Source organism: Schistocerca americana, chromosome 4, assembly GCF_021461395.2.
Source record: "Schistocerca americana isolate TAMUIC-IGC-003095 chromosome 4, iqSchAmer2.1, whole genome shotgun sequence".
In the NCBI taxonomy this organism is placed as follows: Eukaryota; Metazoa; Arthropoda; class Insecta; order Orthoptera; family Acrididae; genus Schistocerca; species Schistocerca americana.
The window spans coordinates 826,299,329-826,322,239 of record NC_060122.1 but is presented as its reverse complement, the minus strand read 5'-3'; the positions used below and the strand labels follow the sequence as shown (position 1 = coordinate 826,322,239).

General features: G+C 36.5%; 1 protein-coding gene across 1 annotated transcript in view; it reads right to left on the bottom strand.

Annotated features, from left to right (window-relative positions):
- The window catches only part of LOC124613836, a 185,801-nt gene extending 167,661 nt beyond the window's left edge, over positions 1-18,140 (bottom strand). Inside the window, exon 1 of the mRNA XM_047142558.1 lies at positions 17,894-18,140. Within this exon, the coding sequence (XP_046998514.1) occupies positions 17,894-18,140 (247 nt within the window). The remainder of the gene's footprint in view (positions 1-17,893) is intronic.
- Positions 18,141-22,911: the final 4,771 nt, after the last annotated feature.

The following is a 22,911-nucleotide window of genomic DNA, read 5'->3' as shown; positions in this document are numbered from 1 at the left end:
GTCCCCTCGACGATCACCAGTGGTGTACGGCCAGTGTAGGAGATCGCTCCCCACACCATGATGCCGGGTGTTGGCCCTGTGTGCCTCGGTCGTATGCAGTCCTGATTGTGGCGCTCACCTGCACGGCGCCAAACACGCATACGACCATCATTGGCACCAAGGCAGAAGCGACTCTCATCGCTGAAGACGACACGTCTCCATTCGTCCCTCCATTCACGCCTGTCGCGACACCACTGGAGGCGGGCTGCACGATGTTGGGGCGTGAGCGGAAGACGGCCTAACGGTGTGCGGGACCGTAGTCCAGCTTCATGGAGACGGTTGCGAATGGTCCTCGCCGATACCCCAGGAGCAACAGTGTCCCTAATTTGCTGGGAAGTGGCGGTGCGGTCCCCTACGGCACTGTGTAGGATCCTACGGTCTTGGCGTGCATCCGTGCGTCGCTGCGGTCCGGTCCCAGGTCGACGGGCACGTGCACCTTCCGCCGACCACTGGCGACAACATCGATGTACTATGGAGACCTCACGCCCCACGTGTTGAGCAATTCGGCGGTGCGTCCACCCGGCCTCCCGCATGCCCACTATACGCCCTCGCTCAAAGTCCGTCAGCTGCACATATGGTTCACGTCCACGCCGTCGCGGCATGCTACCAGTGTTAAAGACTGCGATGGAGCTCCGTATGCCACGGCAAACTGGCTGACACTGACGGCGGCGGTGCACAAATGCTGCGCAGCTAGCGCCATCCGACGGCCAACACCGCGGTTCCTGGTGTGTCCGCTGTGCCGTGCGTGTGATCATTGCTTGTACAGCCCTCTCGCAGTGCCCGGAGCAAGTATGGTGGGTCTGACACACCGGTGTCAATGTGTTCTTTTTTCCATTTCCAGGAGTGTACATTCATAACTGTGATCATAATCAATCAAGAAAACAGAAAATAGCTTTCAATTATCAAAAATATAAAGAAAGATATTATCAAATTTGAATGTCTTTCTCGGTAATTTGTTAGTAAAGTGTATGTGATAACACATTGTAACCTCCCCAATCGCAATCTGACTGAAAGTATAAGCTGTCACGAAAATGATGAAAAACAATTCAGTGTTAAAGAAACTTCAGTGACAATGAAAATTCAATTAAACCGAAATATCGGTCTTTGGCCCTGTGCAAAAAAATCAGAATTAAAGTCTTACCTCACTATAACTGCATGTCAAATTTCTGCTCTTATTGTTGCCCACGGCTTGGAGGAACTGCATTGCAAATAATATATTTTTTTTTGAAATTTAACTGAAACTTTTCTTTGAGGGAAGTGGAACGAAATCGTTAGTTCAATTAAATAAATTTTTTTTGTAATAATTGCTTTGAAATCAAAATTATTATTGGGGCACCTGTTGGAAATTAATTACAATAAATAAACTTTACATTATCTGATGATTACCTACATTAACAATATACCTCATTCAGCATTTTGACCAGAATGCCATGTCGACGCTCGCCGACTGCATCCCGCTCGCGACTGTGACAGGACTAGACCACTACTCCCGACAGACTACATCACACAACTGCACTGGGCTGCTACTACTGACCGACTGCTCTGCATGACGACTACTAGTGTACTACTCGCAACACTCGCGCGGTGAAGCGCAGACTAACCACGATAAATGGCTCTCTGGTCAGAGACTCTGCAATGCCTCGCCATCGCCGCCTCACAACATACGTGTTTCATAACCCTCCACTGGGGGGGCAAAAATTTGGCAGCGATGGTGAGTCATTTGGACTTGCCATCACAAGAAATTTTTACAATTTACAGAATATTCAAATGTAGTACATAAATTAAATGTGGTGCACACGCACCGAGTACAAAATATATAAGACAAAGACAAAATGTAAGTACAAAACATAGTAGCAAATCAGAAAACTGTATATACAAATTATTTGACAGATAACAAAGTGCACACGCACTGAAAAAATTCTTTAGCATTTTCAGAACAAATAAACAGAATGGCAGAAAATTATGTTGATAAGTGACATGAGTGTACTCGCACTGGAGTTGAGAACATATCAGCAAATGACGAAATGTATATACAATGAGTAACAAATGACATAAGTGCATACCCACTGAAGTATTGAACATACAGAATGAGTACAAATCATATTGAAAAATGAGAAAAGTGCACAGGTACTGAAATTCAGTAGAAAACATATCAACACCTAACATAAGTGCACATGCACTATAGTTCAGAACATATCATTGAAATAAAAAATGTATATACAATATAAAAGACAAGAGTGTACATATACTGTACTTCAGAACAAATCAAAAAAATGTCTTTAGCATTTTCACAACAAATAAAGATAATGGCAAAAAATCATATCGACAAGTGACATAAGTGTACTCGCACTGGAGTTCAGCGAATCGAAAAAAAATGTATAGCCCATAAACATAAATGATGTTAGCAAAAAAAATGATCTTCACTATGTGACAAGAATTAGGATAGGAAAGGGAAGGATTGCATCATGGTTGTAGCACTTTAGATTGCACACAGCTGTTCTGAAAGTCCATATCTTTCCACAGAAGTACAACACCAAGTGACACAATTTGAAGTTCTTTTCCCATCAGAATTTATCAGCGTAGCCAAGACACTGAACTGTCGTAGTAATGTTCCATGTTTTCATTTTGGCAGTACATTAGGTACACCAAACAGTGGGACCATAATAACGTCTTCATCGCTCACGGTGGTGGACAGCATGTTGTGTCAACACCACGCTCTTACAAGGCACACCAACGTAGAATTAGTGCAAAACCAAAGATAGTGCTCCATGATCACTAGGATAGACAGGACAAATGGACATTGCAGTAATTCAGGGTAGTTATCTCATAAGGTGAAGGACATTAAGTCACATACCATTCTTCATTAGTAGTTTGCGGCATTCATAGCCCAGTTATTGAACATTTCTGTACCAAGTATGTAGTATTACAGAAAAATGTTCATTAATTGTTTTACATAGAATCAGTAGCCTTCTTTTCCTAGTTACAAAGCATTATTAAATAATCGCATTCTTTTCCAGTTACAAAGTATAGAATAGTTAATTAATCATTTGTCATTCCAATATAGTATTAATCATTAGCCTTCTCCTAATTACAAGCATTATTAAACAATCACATTCCTTTCCAGTTACAAAGTATGGCATAGTTAATTAATCATTTGTCATTTCAATATAGTAAGAATCATTAGCCTTCTCCTAATTACAAAGCATAGCATCATTTGTCATTTCAATATAGTAAGAATCACATTCTTTTCCAGTTACAAAGCATAATTAAGAATCATTAGCCTTCTTCTAATTACAAAGCATTATTAAACAGTCACATTCTTTTCCAATTACAAAGCATAGCATAGTTAATTAATGATGTGTCATTCCAATATAGTATTAATCATTAGCTTTTTCCTAATTACAAAGCATTATGAAACAATCACATTCATTTCCAATTACAAAGCATAGCATAATTAATTAATCATTTTCCAAGTGACATATTATTCATTGCTGTTCAGCATTACTCAGAACTTTCTCAAACTGGTATCACTATTTGGGACTGGTAATACATTTTTTTTGTCAGCAATGCATTGCGTTGGGATCGATAATTAATTGCTGAGGCATAACACTATTTGATTTTGACCTATTGCTGCAAATGAGGATAGGTAACGTCATTCGTCATGAGTCAGCTGTAGCAAGGTTATGTAACAAGGCAGTATATGTTATCATATTTGTAAATGATAAACACAAATGGGTAAAAAATAAAAATGCAAGTACTAGAACAGGTATAATAAGTAACAGGTTTAGTAAGTATCATGAAAAGCTTCTCCTGGAAAAAATACAAAGTGGATTATTGACCTGAAAGAAGAAACGCACACTATGATGAAAAGTAGTGAACTTCGAATTAACAGGTAGTGAAATGTGTATAAAAATGTGTTCCATAGCTGTCCTTTCCAAAACTTTCCGTCATCCTACTATGCAATATAACACCTGCTGTCAAAACAAACTGCAACAAATACTTAAATAACTACGTAGCATAAATACATAACTTCAACATTATCAATCACTTCATTATCCATATTATCATAACTTCATTATTATCATCACCTGTAAAGAAAAACTTCATTATTCATAACAGCATATTCTTCATCATTATTCATCAGCATTCATTATCATCTGCAAAAAATCACTTCATTACTCATTACACAACTATTCCTTATCTCTAGCATATTTCATCACTAAAACTAAGATGTGTAGTTCTGTCTGACAGCCTGCATCAATCACCTTGTATTCTGAAAGAAAAAATTAGTTAAGACTGCTATTCTATGATGAGTGTAGTATATTCTTGTTAATGTTTGTTAATCCTGATCCATTTACTCTTCCTCATAAAGGTATTGCATCTTCTTTCATTTATTCCGTAGGTGAAATTCCCGTTTCTGTTGAATTTATTTCTTACACGCATCATTTCTTTCTGAAATTGACGAACAAAGATTAATGTCTTGCATTTAAATCATATACCCACTAAATAATGACTCGTTTATGGTGACATAATTAACCATACAGCATAACATTACAGAAAACGTAATATGTCAAAGACATTGACAGTGTTCAGATGCAAAAATGTACACAGAATAATACAATGCAGCAGCAAAAAGCAAAAAAAAAAAAAAAATGTAAAACAGTCACGATCTTGAGATGTCATAGGGCAACAAAAATGTCAAAGTCAACTGGTGTGTGTTATATCTTAGCTATTTCACAATGCATATAAACAAAACATGAAAACAATCGTACATAAAAAGACAAAATGTGACGTTCGTTGTGTTCAGCTTGTATGTAGTGTAGTTAATAGAGGCGAGAATTAAAGACTTTAATGGAGAGAGAATTTGATAAAATTACTACGTCATTACATAGAATTGCACAATTATTCATAAAATACGTAAGTTCGTCTGGAAAAATATGCACGGTCTGATGTGTAACGACAAGAAGAGCGACCTGCTAACCTTACCTTGCCAGGCACTTGGCAATAAAAAATACGATAATCATCAGTAATTAGTCATGTGAATATAATTGCATTAGTAAATGGCATCATAGTGTGTTGAATCATACAGTGTCTTCATTCAATAAAGGGTTTAATATTTGACCAATGGTGGTTGCCTTTCGATTTTCTGGTTCTCAAAGTTTCAACGTGTACAACATTGGGGTGAGGGATGCTGCGAATCCGATATGGACCTGCGTATAGAAGTTCAAATTTACTGCACTTACCTTTTAATTTACTGGATAAATAGTGTGTACGTACTAATATTTTCTGTCCAACGTGAAAGTCGCGGCGTGTACAAACCTGTTTTTGCTGTCTTCTCCGGCGCTCTGCGGCACGTTTGATGTTGTTCAGCGCAATGTCAATTATTTCATGGTGTCGTAGACGACGACATCTAGGGAAGTTTACTAATTCTTTAATTTTGTTTGGTGGTTCAACGTTTTTCAATATAACAGATGGAGATAGCATAGTGGATTCATTTGGAATGGAATTAATTACATCTTGGAATGAGAGTATGTGTGTATCCCAATCAATATGTCTTTTGTGGGAGTATATTCAGCACAGCTTACCAATTTCTTTCATTAATCTTTCACACGGGTTCGAAGAAGCATGGTACTTGGATATATAAATCGGAGAAATGTTTCTAGCTCGTAACATACGTGTCCATATGCCAGAACGAAATTGAGATCCATTGTCAGAAATTATTCTCATCACATGCCCTACATGAAATAGAAAATGTTTTACAAATGCTTTCGAAACAGTTTTAGCAGTAGCTTTGCGTAATGGAGTGAAAGTAACAAATTTTGAAGTGAGCTCAACAGCGACAAAGATGTAGCAAAAACCTCTGTTAGTTCTCGGAATTGGACCAAAAATATCTACTGCGGCCATATGTCTTAATTTAACAGGTACAATGGGATATAAAGGAGGAATATGTGAAGTGGTGTCTGATTTAGCTTTCTGGCAAATTTTACAAGACGCTAAAACTCGTCGTATACGTTTCTCCATGTTAGTAAAATAACAGTTCTGTCTCAGTATAAGAAAACATTTTCGTGCTCCGTAATGTGCGTAACTTAAATGAGTGTACCAGATTAATTTGTTAACAAGTTCGTCAGGAATGCATAATAACCAGTTGTTGCTGTCAGTATGAGAGCGGGGAAACAGAATGTCATTGCGTACAGTGTAATGGTTTCTAATCGTAACACTATTCCTATCTTGCCAAAGGTGTTTAATTTCTTTCCACACATTGTCTTTATTTTGCTCTTGTGCTATGTCCTGTAAAGACGATGAAATAAAGTTTTCAAATGCAACTTGCTGAATGTAAATGACACTGAAATTTGCTTTGCAGAAGTTGGTTGCTACGTCTTGCTGATTGTTGCTGAGAGAACGCGATAGTGCGTATGCTATAACATTTTGCGTGCCGGGAATGTGAACTATTGTAAAATTAAATTCCTGTAAATAAAGTTTCCATCTGCTTAATCTGTCGTGAGTAAATTTAGCCGAAAGTAAAAATTGTATCGCTCTGTGGTCTGTGTAAACGGTGGTATGTCTGCCATAAAGAAAGTGCCTAAATCTCGTAAAAGCCCATACAACACATAATGTTTCAAGTTCTGTAACAGAATAATTTCGTTCAGCAGGTGACAGAATGCGACTTGTAAATGCGATGTTTTTAATTACTGTAGAGCCATCTTCTTCAATTTCCTGGAAAATGTGTACGCCTAAAGCGGTGTTAGAACTGTCGGTGGCAATGGAAAAATTTCTGGTAAGACCGTGGTGCGATAAAAGTGGTGCATTCAACAGAGCATGTTTCAAGTTCATGAATTCAGAGTGTGCTTGCTTATCCCAAGACCAAATACTGTTTTTACCTGTTAATTGGCATAATCTAGGTGTGTCTAAAGCAGAATGATGAATAAATTTACGAAAAAAATTAATTAAACCCAAAAAACTGCGTAATTGCTTCTTCGTCGTAGGAACAGTAATGTCACGTAGAGCTTGAAGTTTTTCCGGATCAGGTGCAATGCCTTCTGCTGAAATTACGTGTCCAAGAAATTTTATGGAAGTTTTGCCAAAGTGCGATTTACTAAGATTAACTGTAAGTCCTTGTGCACGAAAAGTTTGTAACAGTTGTTCAAGAATCAGATTGTGTTCAGACCATTTAGCTTCTGCAATAAGAATGTCGTCTACGTACGTTGTAATTCTGTCCTTAAGTTCTGTCGGAAGTATTGTGTTCAAACCGCGAATAAAAGCTGCAGAAGAAATAGTTAAGCCGAACGGTAATTTGCGAAATTGATAACAGTCGCCAAAACAGAGAAAAGCTGTATATTTTCTGCAATTCGGATGAAGTTGAATTTGCCAAAATCCCGATTTCAAATTTAATGTAGAATAAATAGCTGTACCATGAAATTTCTGTAAAAGTTCCTCTCGTGTCTGTGGTCGATCTGTTTCATTAATAATAATGTCATTAATGTGACGTGAATCAAGTACGAGGTGAAGTGAGCCATCTTTTTTCTTAACAATATGTAGTGGGTTTATGTACGGACTAACTGCCGGTTCTATAATTCCTTGGTCAAGCATATCCTGCAATTCCTTTTTAACCTGTTCTCTATAAATATACGGAATGGGATAATGCTTTGCTTTAAATGTGTTGTGCTGTTTGACTTGAAATTCATACATAAAACCGGACATAGTACCAGGAATGTTGTCAAAAACTGGAGCTTGCTGTAAAAGAATTTTGTGTAATTGCGTTCGTTCGTCGTCTGTAGTTGCACTGCTTTGTCTAATTTTATCGGAAATCATTTGCATTACATCGTAGTCAACTTCGTCTGGAGTATTATAGTTGTGTACGTACGTATCAGTGAACAATGTGGGATTACAGTCTATGTTACGTGATACGGAAATGACCTCTGTGCGGTTAATTGTTTGTTCTTCCGCAGATAGTGAGTGCTGAAATTCTATAGCAAATTGTATATTTTCATCCTTCAACATTAAATAAGAATTCTGAAAATCAATGACTGCGTCGTGTTGTACCAGAAAATTCGTACCTAAAATAACGTCTATTGTCAATAAAGGAACAATCCAAAAATTAGAGTGGAAAGTATGACCTCCAATACAAAATGATAAATGCGTCTGTAATTTAACGTCTACTCCTTTACTCGATACTGCTCCTTTCACTTTTGTTTTGCCTAAAGGTAATGTCGGATAGGTATTCTCTTTGTTACACTCGTTAAAAGTTTCTTCATTTATTACTGATATACGTGAGCCGGAAACAATTACTGCTGAGAATTTCGATGAACCAATTTTAATTTCGATAACAGGATGAGAAATGGTTTTCTGAACAAATGGTATTTCCTGCAAGAGAGTGTCTCTGATATCGTCAAAAGTAATTACGTTTTCGTGAACAACATTTTGCATGTCTAAGGTAGTGCTTTTATTATTGGAAGATGCGTCCTGTACAGTATTTAGTCAGATTCTATCTGACGTGTTATTATTATTAGTAGGATTCTGTGGCATTTCTACTATTTGAACTGTTCTATTACTTCTTCCAGATGTATTACGCTCTGGATGATACCTACTGTCGGGTTCATTCATGAGAATAGGTCCTTGTGTATAATTTTGCTGTTGGTATGTCCGACTGTTGTTAGATGTACGCTGAAAATTGTTCTCATTATTTTTACGTCTGTCGTAATAGTAATTCCTATACGGTGTATTGCGATAGGAATTGAAATACTGTCTTCTCTGTACGTAGTTGTTTCCTTGCTGCCGTGCGTTACTATTTGTTGGATCTGGGACTATACGTGCACGCGGCGGAACATTAAAACCTGGTTGACCTTGTGCATTCCATTGTTGGTTAGGTGTGCTAACCGGCTGGTTTTGATGTTGTTGTTGTGAAACACCTCTATTGTTACTAAAGTGTGGTTCCTGTTGCTGAAAATTTTGAAGGTATTGATAATTAGAATTTTGGCTGTTATTAAAGTTTTGGTAGTTGTCGTTCCTAAAGCGTCTGTTACCTTTTCTATTGAAATTACGTCCCTGATCATAATTACTGTAAGTTTCTTGACCTTGGTTATTATACGAAAAGTTTTTGTTTACAAAAGAATAATCAGATTGTTGTACTTCCAAGAGCTGCAACAAATCTCTGAATGCTGAAATATTTTCTTTTTGCTGACCCTTTAGAAGTGACACTCGTAATGACCGTGGTAATTTAGAGATGCATAATTGTATAAGTGCGAATTCACTGTACGGTTCATTTAGGTACTGGTTTTGTTGCACCATGTGCTCAAAAAATTGCGTCACACTGGGAAAATTTGAGTTCTCGTAATTTGGCAAACTAATTAACTGATCTTTAATTCCGCGCTGTGTCGTCTTCGACCAATACACTGACAGAAAAGCATTCTGAAACTCTTCTACTGAATAACATTGCCTCGCGATCGGTCTCATACGAGTTGCCGGTTCGCCTTCCAAAAAACTGCAAATAAATTCAAGTTTGTGTGTTACAGGCCAAGTCGGTGGAAGAGCAAAGCTAAATTGTTGAATCCAATCCAGTGGGTGAATCTGCGTTCTATCGTTTTTAAAAACTTTAAACTTTGTAATCGAAATTATCATCTCTGTGTGATGGAACAGGTTCAGGATCGTAAGAGAATCTATTGAACTGTGGTTGATCGGAATCTAAGTCCCGTACTCTCTGTAGATTACCCAAATTATACGCGCTGCGTGAGTCTGACAAATGTTCATAAAGTGGCGTCTGTTGTGGTATGTTATTAACTGAAATGTTTTTCATCTCTGTTACTTCTTGTTGTAAACTCGACAATTTTCTACGCAACGTGTTATTAGACGAATCGATTTCATTAATTGTCTGCTGTAAATTTTGAAATTCAGGTGTTTGGTTAAATGAAATCGGTGTAGTATCGTCTGATTTATTATCATTATTACTTTCAATAGCATCAATACGACTGGCTAATTCATCATATTTTTCAGTCAGTATTTTTGCCTGATCATCGGTTTTAGAATCGGACGCATTAATCTGTTTTTGCAACTTACGTGTAGTTTCGCTCAGTTTTTTAACATCAGCTTTGATGACATCGCAATCCTGTGTTAGTTCTAATTGTTCGAATCTGTCTGTCACTGTTTGAATATTTACTGTGTGTGTATCTGTTTTTGATTTAAGATCAGAAATTTCATCCCGTAATTCCGCGTTCAACTGTTCCATGGTATTAATTTTGTCGGACACTGTAGTAATATTATTGTCTACATACGTCTTCGCTTTCGCGAACATTTTACGTTTGTCTTTTTGTGTTTGTGCAGTGATTGTTTCCATGACTTGTCGTTTTACTTTGTTTTGATCCTGAATAAATTTGCGGAAACGCGTATCACTGTTTTGTATGTGAAGATTAAAGCGTTCGTCAATCTGAGTGTTCTGTTGGTCGAATTTCGCGTCGATCTTTTCATTCATTGTGTGCGAAAGTTCTGCTGTCATTGCTTTAAACTCGTCGCGTAATTGTGTAGCTTTTTCAGAGCATTGTTTAGCGACTGTACTAATTTCCACTCTAAGTGTTTCTGTTGCGACTATCTGCATTTCCCTTAATTCTTGCGCAACAGACCTAATTTCTTCGCTACTTTTCTTTGAGCTAGCCTCAATTTCCTCGCGTAACTGTTCCTTAGTGTCATGACACTGCGCGGCAACGGCTCTAATTTGTTCACTAAGCTGTCTGGAATTGTCGTCTAATTTTTCATTTAAGTATTGTTTGAGTTTTTCATTATCTTGTTTGTTAACTTCCCTAAGTTGTCTAAAATCTTCACTTTGTTTTTCATTCTGTTGTTTGACCTGTTCACTAAGTTTGTCTTGTTTTTCATTCTGTTGGTTCCTAAACTGTAGCATTATTGCCATAAATTGTTCCAAAGTAACATTACCTACTCCATTATCTGTGCTGTTTCATTGTGTACCTGGAATTGTCGCGCTTTGTGTGACCATTTGGTCATTCTGCATTTTACAAAAAGGTTTACCAATCAAATGTACACTATCAGTCATTATTTCGGAATTAAATAAATCCGGCGTACTTTGTGTATCCTGTTCATTTTCATTAAAAATATTTGTCTGTACGTTACTTGAATTTTCCAAATCGGGTGTGTTAAGCTCAGCAGCGCTCATTACAATAGAGTGCCCCGCATCATCAATTGTTGTCACATTAACAGAGGAGACAATTTAGTTCGTTTGTTCATCATTAAGATCTACATCATTATTGGTGGTTGGAATGCATTGATTGTTAATGAACGCAGGATTGTCATCATGACACTGCATGTCACAAGTCCTATTGGTAAAGTTGTTTGAGCCGGTAATTTCGTTCGTAATACCTCGCGATACACTATTCACAGTCTTTCGCGGCATTTTTACAATAGTCACAAATATTCACAAAACAAATAAGCACAAATGCAAAAACAACACACAAATACAACAGAGCAAACGAATTGTCGTTGATCTGTGGAAAGAAAGTCACAAAATTAGTGAAAGTGTAGCGCCAAATCCTAATTATACTTAAGCAAATAAGAGCAGATATCTGACTGTTTTTCAAAAGACTCTCAACGAAATACGATCCTGGACTAGGTGTCGCCAAGTGTAACCTCCCCAATCGCAATCTGACTGAAAGTATAAGCTGTCACGAAAATGATGAAAAACAATTCAGTGTTAATGAAACTTCAGTGACAATGAAAATTCAATTAAACCGAAATATCGGTCTTTGGCCCTGTACAAAAAAATCAGAATTAAAGTCTTACCTCAGTATAACTGCATGTCAAATTTCTGCTCTTATTGTTGCCCACGGCTTGGAGGAACTGCATTGCAAATAATATATATTTTTTTTAAATTTAACTGAAACTTTTCTTTAAGGGAAGTGGAACGAAATCGTTAGTTCAACTAAATAAATTTTTTTTTGTAAAAATTGCTTTGAAATCAAAATTATTATTGGGGCACTTGTTGGAAATTAATTACAATAAATAAACTTTACATTATCTGATGATTACCTACATTAACAATATACCTCATTCAGCATCTTGACTAGAATGCCATGTCGACGCTCGCCGACTGCGTCCCGCTCGCGACCGTGACAGGACTAGACCACTACTGCCGACAGACTACATCACACAACTGCACTGGGCTGCTACTACTGACCGACTGCTCTGCATGACGACTACTAGCGTACTACTCGCAACACTCGCGCGGTCAAGCACAGACTAACCACGATAAATGGCTCTCTGGTCAGAGACTCTGCAATGCCTCGCCATCGCCGCCTCACAACATACGTGTTTCAACATCAAAAATTAACATATGATCAAAAAAATGAAAACTGATTAATTTCTTTGTTTTATTACTTGTTTTACGGTTATCTATAATGCAGCTGTTTATTTACAGTAAGAAATCATTGTTATCATCCCTTATTTTATTTGAGTTTAATTTATAGGATCCATATGGTAATGGATTAATTCCATATTGCAATAAAACACCTTCTTCTCATCAGAACTTGTAACAATATTATTACATTCAACTGCATGCAATTCATTTTTAAATGATCTAATCAAATATATTTTTCTAAATTGTTTTACTTTCTTGTCTAAACAAGTTTTACTATCATAAAAACTAATTTCGTTTTTACAACTGATTTTTAACTCCTTTTCTCTTCTTTATCACCAAATTTACAAGCACACATTTTCGATGTTATATTCACATGCCCTAAAATAATTTTTCCACAAGTTTCTTCTTTAATTTTTCCTATAACTTTCTTATTACTTTGTGGAATTTCATAAATATTATCTTTTGATTAGCCACATGTGACAAATTTATTTATCATAGATTTTATATCTTTAAAAAATCTTCAGTTGTTAAATCGTAAATAAAGAAATCTCTATCAATGTATCATGAATCATTATTTTCATCATATTGTGGTTTCATAAGATTATTATGAAAACTAAAATTTTTTCCAAAGTATCTGGGATAAGCATTCCAATATAAACTGATTTATTAAGTATTTCTATTTTTTCCATATGAACTGCAACTCGATTTTCTGAAAATATGGTTTTATGTACATATTTTGTTTTCGTAACATATTTCATATATTTTCCTGTCTCTGTTACTATTTAACTAATTTTTTATTTCTAAAATTTTCTATAATTTCCAAATACTGAATTATACATCAATTTATACACATCTTTTTCCAAATCATTCCTGTAGAAAATCAGTATATATTCAACCAATCTGAATGTTCATATGACAAGATTAAAAGAATTTTTGTTTAATTTTAAACCAAGATTTAAAAATTGTTTACGATTTCTCTAACATAAAACAAGTTTTCTTTATTTTTTTATGTTATTAATAATTCATTTCCTCCATCTGGTGCTAACTGTACATGTTTATGTAAATTATACAACTATTTTTGACATTGTTGATCGATTTCTTAATTATAATCATACTTATTATCATATGGTATTTTAAGCATTTTTAAAATGAAAACATTTGGGTCCAAGCAACTGAAATCTCTAAAAAAAGTTCAGACAATGCCTAACAATTTGATTCTTTTCGTGGTTCAAAATTGTTCATACATTTTTTATTTGATTTTCATATCTTTTAATACTTTGAGAAATTCATTCTCAAATATCTTTTTCAAGAAATAATTTCATATCGCAATCGTTTAATAAATCAAATTTAGTTTATGTCATTTCTAACATAGATTCCGAAAATAAATCAGTAGCTTTAAAAAACCAAGGTTGATCAAGTTTATAAGATTTAATACATGTACCTCCAAAATTTTCTTGCATATTCATCTAAATTTTTGAACTGAATTTTTTTGAACTGTTTTTGCTCCATTACAGTCTGCGTCAGAAATATTATCTTTCTTAAATCTCGAAAAAAACCATTCCTTTTTGGCTAATTACTTTCTTGTAACTTTCAAGATCCATATATTCATTAGGATAAACCATTTGTTAATTATTAAATCAATTATTCTCCTTCACAATATCTTTCTGTTTCCCTAATTTGTTATTTCGTAAGACAAGAAGGTAATTTGTCAATATATGAGGCTATAAATTTAAATGTAACTGAAAATCTTAAGATTAATCTGTCTTGATCATATTTACTATAAGAAAAATATTTCTTTCGTTATTTGGAATTGCATTAGTATGTTGATTAAATACTGCTAATTCTTTGAGAAACAAAAGAAAATCATAATTGGTTATATTATAATATAAACTGGAACAAATTTAGGATTTAGATAATTAAATTACAATCTTCATGTGCAGCCCCTTGATATTTCTCATTTAAATGACAATGATCTATTATTTTTTTCTCCTTTACTGAACTGTTTTTCACAAATAAAATATGTATTTTAATTTTTAAATGTCATTTTATGTTCGTTTGTCATTAAAATTGTAATATTTTATTTATATATTTTAGCAATTTCAATATATTCTTCTTTTAAGAGTTCAATGAATTTTTTACGTGCATCTATACCTGTGTCCATAATAGATTTTTATAATGACCTTTAAAATACTTGCCTAATATCTAAACGAATTTAAATGTTTTTGATATTTATTAATGTAAGCTTTTGCAGGATTTGTTGTGAAGTGTTAATATCTTGTAATGAACATTCAAAGTCTGTATAAATTACAAAAAGGTACACATGATGAGTGATAATATTCTCCAAATTCATCTTTTTCACCTTTTATAGGTATATCTATGTTACTTCGATATGTTCTTTACATACAATCTCTTGATTGTTTAAATTTGTTGTGAATTGAAAATTTTTCTTCTGTCACAAGGATATATTATTCCATTGTGTTTGCTTGTTTCTGAACTAATTAATGTACATAGACTTTTTATTGAACAATAATTAGAATTATTTCATCTCGAATTAAAGGAAGATTAATATGTCGTATTTTTTATTTTTGTATGAGGATATTCGATAAAGTTTTCTTCATATACATACATATTATTTGAGATATTTGACCTCTTTACAAATTTTGGAATACCAGTTAAGTGAACAGGAAAATTAATTTCATATCTTCCAAAAATTTCATATAAATCTTTCTCCATCACGATCTTTTGGATGTAATGCCGATTTTGTTGATTAATGAAAACATTTTTGATTGGTATCTTTTACATTAATTACAGTTTCTTACCTTTAATTTCCTTTGGTAAATCGTTGTAACAACCAAAAATAGGATTTTGTCTCTTAACATTTAAATATAAATTAGTGATATAAAGTAAATTCCCACCAGATGTTTTCTTTGCATTTCTTCCATTTCCGTTAATATTTCATCTGTTGATATTTGATAATAATCCTCTAAATTAGTTGTTCTTAATGAAACTTCATTACTTGTTTTAAAATTCAGATCTTGGGTTTTGTCTTTATTTTTAAAATTGCAATAAAATTTCATATCAGCTTTAATCATTGTTGCTTACATTAAACTATTCTGTAATTTTGTGGTTGCTTCTTTAATTTGATTTAAAAATTCTTGTGGTTAAACAACATTACCATTTTTATTAATTCTGTAAGTTATTATTGTTGATTCAAAAGTATTAGCTTTTCTATAAAATCGAGTAGGTAATTTAAAAAATCGTTATCGTCTACAAAACTGAAATCTGGGCAATTTTTCTAATTTTTTGTTCAATTTCTTGCTATTTTTGTATTAGGAGTTTTTGAGGACATTTCTCATGTCGATATTATTAATATTACCCTCAGATCTATTGATAAAACTGATTAACTGTTGATTATCAAGACTAGAATTTTCAAAATTTGATGAAGTTCTCTTACACATTTTTAATCAGTTCACTATCATTATTACTTACATTGTATCACATTATTTTTATAAGGTTGATTAATTGTTGGTTATTAGGTTTGGAATAATTGGAGGGTTTGGTGCAAGAAAGAGGCAGCTCCACTTTTCCCAGTTTGTGGCAAATTAAAAAATGTTTTAAAAATTCAGTTTTCACAAAAAAATTATCTGCCTTGTTTAAGCTATTGGGTATTTAATACTAATTACGAAAATACACAGAAATGCGTGCACTCAGGTACATGCAATAGAGTTTTGAATTTTGGAGCTGCCTCCATTTTGCTCTAAAGTGAATGAAAAACTATTTATAGTACCATTTTCTTCATAATTAACCATATTTCAGTTTAAAAAACATTTATTAATAAAGAAAGTACAACATTATTGGCATAATACATTAATTCTACAGTTCTTCTTCAGTCTTCTAGCTCCACTCCAGTCACCTCAGGATCGTTTGAAGCATCTGACGTCAACCGCTCGTAAAACAACATTTCGTTTCAGCCATCATACTTTCTGGCAGCTCATTGACATCCTTAAACTTTTGGCCTTGATGAAGGTGGTCCATTGTTATGACACTCGCAGGTCCCTGGTTGCAAATTTGCGCATTATCGAAGACAGTCATCCCTATGGTCGCACTGCATTGAATAATCCCTTTACCGATGTATGGCTGTTCATAGAGGAATATTTTGTACTTAGTGATCAAATATTTTCTTCTATTATTGTTCGATAATGATACATAAGGGTTCTTTACAACAAATTTCTTCAACAAAATGGAAAATAAATCTCTGGTCCACTTCAGTGACATGAAATTTGGGGCTGGTTCTTCTGATAATGAGAGCGTAATTCACTGGAAGAAAAACCCTTTCCATCTACCTCAAACACTTTTCTATATTACCGAATGCTCTGTCGCATGTCATAAGGCTGTGGCATCGTTTTGGGATCTTCATAAAGTGGCCACTTTGCACAAGGTAAAACAGGTACTGTGTTAATGAATGATTTTTACTTTGTGGGACACAGATATCGGAAATAGGTCAAGGATTTTGATATCATCTGTTAGAATGTGATTGATGTAATGATGTATAAAACTTATTGGCTCATTGGGTGTCTTTTTTCCGACGGTTTCATCATACAGATAAAAATGTTTTCCAGTCTTTCCAGACGAAATCACATTCTCATATACCCACAACTGGCGTTTATAAAATGCGTCCCCAGAAGGAACTTTGAGGAGGGGCATGTTTTGTTGGTAGTCGAAGCACATCTCAGTGTCATTATTACATTGTGCAAGAGCCATCTTGTCTTTAATATCTTGATATAATGAATCCGCCCGACTTTGATGAAGTAACTTGGCATACTGGAGCTCCTTACGTCTCTCATCTGAGATAGAAGAGGCACTGACTTCCTTTTGCATGTTGTCACACTTTTGACACGTGTCTGATCTTGGGTGCTCGAATTGGATATTAAAATGTGTCTTGAAGTACCAAAAGTAAAAATCATATTCTACTGGAGATTCAGGGTGCTTTTCCACGTACAAACAGTGCATTGCTTTGATAGTGAGGTCGGCAGGCAAGTATTGTCTGTTGCCATTGTCTTGCTGGCTGTAGTGCGATTCTCCCCTAGGAAAACTGTCAATGTGACAATGGACCTTTTGCACAGTTTCATCTGGAATTTTGTTGGGTCTTGTGTTATGCTTTCCCCTACCATCTGGTTTTGGTGTGATAGATCCGTCAAAAGAAAGTTGCTTTGCAATGTTTTCCACTCGCTTTCTGGACACACCATGGAGTGATGCAAATGTTTTTTACAGACTCTTGCATTACTCTGTCTCGAACAGTATAAAAATTTGAAAATACCCTGGGCTCTCCTGTTAGACTTTTTGGCCTATTTCTTTTAACAGGTAAAACTTTAATGCGGCCAGCCAAATACACATCTTGGGTATGCTTAGTCGTTAGTCCATTAAAAGCATTAATAATACGATGCCTTGCTTCAACGTCAAATTTAGTAAAACACTTGTATTTGCAACTGCAATCATTACCTGTAGTCCAGTGCAGCATGTTTTTTCCACGCGTGCTCCTGTACTTCTTTCCGTCAACCTTCTGCTGTTTACTTACATTCCGTTCCCATTGTTCCTTGTGCGATCCTTTTTCCCTCTTCAGTGGTTCAACAACTGCGTCTCTGCTTCTTGAATCTACTTCTGAATCAGTAGAAGTCTCATCTCCACCAGGCTTGTAGTTTTCTGAAGAGTCACAATTAAATGCTCCTTCCTCTTCTGATTCACTCATATTGACAGAAACCATAAAATCAAATAACAATGAAGTTATCACAGACTTCTTCAACCTGTCTCTTGTCAGTAGTACATATCCTACTGAGTGGAAGCAAAGCTTAATTCAACCTATACCCAAGACTGACAACCCGAAGTCGCCAGGTGACTACAGGCCGATCAGCATACTACCTGCAATATCTAAAGCCCTAGAATACATCGTCCATGAACAGCTGACGGATTACCTCAAAACTCATAACATCCACGACAAATATCAGTCAGGCTTTCGAAAGCACCATAGTACAGCAACTGCATTAATCAAAGTAACTGATGACATTAAACATGCCATGGACAGACGTGAAGCTACCATCCTAACACTGCTTGACTTTAGCAAGGCTTTTGATACAGTTGACTTTGATATATTACTAATTAAAATGAAGCAGCTGAATTTCTCAAACAGCGCAATACACTGGTTCGACAGCTACCTCAAAAACAGAAGTCAACAAGTCATTTGTGGGTCGGAAAAGTCATCATGGAAAAATGTGCGCTCTAGAGTTCCCCAAGGCTCCGTCCTTGGTCCATTACTCTTCTCACTGTACATTAATGATATTTCTTCAGTGATTCACTCCTGCAACTACCATCTATATGCCGACGACATCCAACTGTACATAAGTGCAAGCCCCAAGAACATTGCTGACGCAGTAGCGAGTATGAACGCAGATCTTTGCTCTGTTTCTCGGTGGGCACAGAACCTAGATCTGAAACTAAACCACAAGAAATCCCAGGTCATACTTATATCTCATCCAAAGTTAATCAGTCGGTACTTTCGCGAAACAGTCCCCCAAATACTCCTCAATGGTACCCAACTACCATACCAAAAAACAGTAAAAGACCTTGGAATAATCTTGGATGAACACCTAAACTGGGAAGAACAAACAGTCACAGCTTGCCGGAAATCGCTCTCCTCCCTACAAGCAATTCAAAAATTTAGAAAAATATTTCCATCCCATGTTAAAGAAAAATTAGTCCAAACACTAGTCTTGCCTAATCTTTACTACTGTGATGTAGTTCAACATGGCACAAATAATGAAAATTCGAGATGCCTAGAGCTAGTGATGAATGCTTGTGTTAGATACGTATGCAACATACGGTTGTATGATCATATCAGTCCTTCATACTCCCAGCTAGGTTGGATACGCCCACATAAGGCACGCGATCTCCACACGATGTGCTTACTTTCATCGATTTCTTAGCCACTGGTGCCCCCAATACTTATCTTCTCACATTAAACACCTATCATCATTCCACAACCGCAATACCAGATCGGATACGTCTAGCATCTTGGCTGTACCTTTACATAACACAAAATCTTTCTCCGTGTCATTCTCCATCTCAGCCATACGACTATGGAACGCGCTCCCCTGTGATCTGCGTCTTATCCAAAACCACTCAACATTCAAGAGGGAACTTAAGACTTACATATTAGGGACGGTATAGCCACCATTGTTGTGCCCCCCCCCCCCTCATCTTTTTCTTTCTCCTCTCCATCACAGCTTCGAATTTTACCATTCTATTTCTCTTCCTCTAACCTATCTACCTCTTCTATATCTCTTTCACCCCATTCCATCGTCTTATGTCTCTGCTTGATGAGAATAACTCACAAGCTGCAAGAATATAACGAGAAAATTCCCAACTAGCAATAGGACTGACACTCATAAAAGAAAAATATGTTTACTTTCATATACATAGTTATTATTATTATTATTATCATTATTATTATTATTTTTATTATTCTTGATTGTTATAATTATTTTTTGATTGTTATAATTATCATTGTACTACTTTTATAATCTCTATTTTTTTTCTTTAACATTAATACTGTATAACATGTTATATGTCCTAATTTTCTGTAGACACTGAAATTTGTTGAATCTGAGTATGCCTGGTTAGGTGTAAGAGAGGGCCTGAAGGCCCTAATCTTGCCAGGTAAAATAAATGCATAAATAAATAAATAAATAAATGAAGTCACAAAGCAGATCATAAACCTAATAAAAAATATCCCTCACAGAGAATGTGCGATGTTCACACTGGTCTGCTGAACAATACATAACACAACGTCCTTCCTGCTATTGATTGGAGGAAGAACAAGCAGCTGCCGGAGCTGCCTCTGTTTTCATGCAAACTCGGAGTACAAGCAACTCCATCTGTTGGATTTCTCTGAAACTAGTGTGTGGAGCTGCCTCTTTCTTGCACAAAACGAAGGGGCTTTTTTTGGTATGTGATAGAATGTTCAACTCAATAGAGCCAAAAAGTGGAGCTGCCTCCTTCTTGCGCCAAATCTCTCAATTCATTAAATTCTTTAGTTTACAGATTTTATGAAGTTTCTTTAAATATTTTTTTATTCAATTCGTTTTCGTTATTATTAGTATTGTAATACGGTTTAGGATAAGATTGATTAATTTTTCTTTATTAAGTTCTGAATAATTTTTTTAACTTTTTATTTTACAAACTGATCGAAGTTGTTTTACATTTTTATATCTTAATTCTCTCTTTTTTCTTTGTTTCATATTAAAATGACCAATAAACTCCCCTAGAACTTTGAAACGTCCCCTTAGAAAAATTTATGAATGACTGTGCTGATAAACCTCTTACATTATTTGATTTGTAAACAGCTGAGCAGAACTGAACATACTCAGACATTTCTCTCTTTACTTATTCTGATCAACACTAAACTAAAACACAATATTTTTAGCGCAACGCAATCTGACTTTCAACAGTCCCTACAAAAGAATGTCCCTGACTAACAATAACCTATAACTTTCATGAATCACTTACCTCACAAAAATCTTCGTTACTCGAATTACTGCAATACAGCGAGCGCCAATACCGCCAGCTAAATAAAAGATTCTAACTGGTTGGATGGTTGTTTGGGGTTTAAGCTATCAAACAGCAAGGTCATCAGTCCCTTGTTTCAAATGTGGTCCATTCCCTAATGTGACATCACAGGAAAGTCAGAACAATAAAAGGGAAAAGGCTAAAAACGTAAAAGGGCAGTCATGTTGTCAATGGTAAAAACAAAATGAAGGAAGTCAGCAAGAGAACGAACCCAACGCTATGCTGAAGCAGCATAGGCAAGACCATCTGTGACTTAAAAGGTGCAACCGCTAGAATGAAGTACGTATTGGAAAAGGAGACTAACCAATCCTAAAAAAAGCGGTAAAACAGAGTAAAGGGGGAAGAAAAGAGGATCTTGGTCAGGGAGGTGAGTTGGGAATCTCCAAACACGGCTTACAGTGGGAGACACCCAAACACTCACCACCCTGCCCCAACACCAGAGAGAGATTAAAAACCTTAAAACTGAGAATAAAAACAACTTTCCTGGAGGAAACCGAGAACCAGAGAGACCATCCGGAAATCATCAGCCAACATCAAAGATAAAGTGTGGGGGGAGTCTGTACTTAGCACGCAGAGCCAAAAGAAGGGGGCAGTCAACCAAAATGTGGGCGACTGACTGGAAGGCTCCACAACCACATAGTGGGGGTGGCTCATCACGCAAAAGAAAACCATGGGTCAGCCTGGTATGGCCGATGCGGAGACGACACAGTGTGGTCGAGTCCTTTTGGGAGATGCAAAAGGAAGAACGCCACGGGCCTGGTGTCACCTTAATTGCACGAAGTTTATTAGACAGGGGAGTAGCCTCCCAAGAATTGGCCCATGACTGTGCAAAGTGGGATTTGATGTGAAGCCGTAAATCCGCTGCAGGATGGGGTTACAGAAAATGGGGGGTAAGTGACTATTCCCACAGCCAAACGATCAGCGAGCTCATTACCCAGGATACCCACATGGCCAGGGACCCAAAGGAAGTCAATGAAACAAGCAGCACGGTGAATATCAGCGAGATGGTCATGGATGGCAGAGACCAAGGGATGGCGCGAAAAACACCGGTCAATAGCAAGAAGGCCACTCATCGAGTCCGTACATAACGAAACACGGTTGTGTTGGGACTGTTTAATAAAGGTAAGGGTATGGGAAATTGCCATCAGTTCTGCAGTAAACACCCCACATGTAGGTACAGCAGATCATTTTCCGTTCCAACAGAGGACGTGAAGGCATACCCCACATGATCAGCAGATTTAGAGCCATCAGTGTAAAAAAGAACAGCATACCGAAACTACCATAAAATTTGGCGGAAAAAGGAACTGAACACCATGGGGGGGATGGAATCTTTCGGACCTCGGCGGAGATCCATCCGAATTCAAGGCCGAGGAACTAACGAAGGGGGGGTCGAGGGGAGGGAGCGAGGAAGACAGGACAAAGAAGGAAGCTGAAAATCACAGCAAAGAGACACCAGGATGTGCAGTGTGGAAGGAGCAGCTCAACCACAAACTTGACAACCATAGTCCAAGCGAGACAGAACTAGAGCACGATAAAGACGGAGAATGAGGGAACGGTCCGCACCCCAAGAGGAGTGGGCAAGGAAGCGAAGGACATTGAGTTTCCGGAAACATCCTACCTTCAGAAGTCTGATATGGGGCAGCCAAGTGAGCTTGTTGTCGAAAAGAAGACCCAGGAAACGAAACTGTGGGACCACAGGCAATCGTTGTTCATCGAGATAGAGCTCTGGATCAGGGTGGATCGTAGTACAGCGACAGAAGTGGACCAACAGTGATTTTGGAGGAGAGAACTGAAACCCGTGTGAGAGGGTCCATGCAGAGGCACGCCGTATAGCTCCCTGGAGCTGCCGTTCTGCAGATGCCATCGATGGGGAACTAACCCAAATGCAGAAATCATCC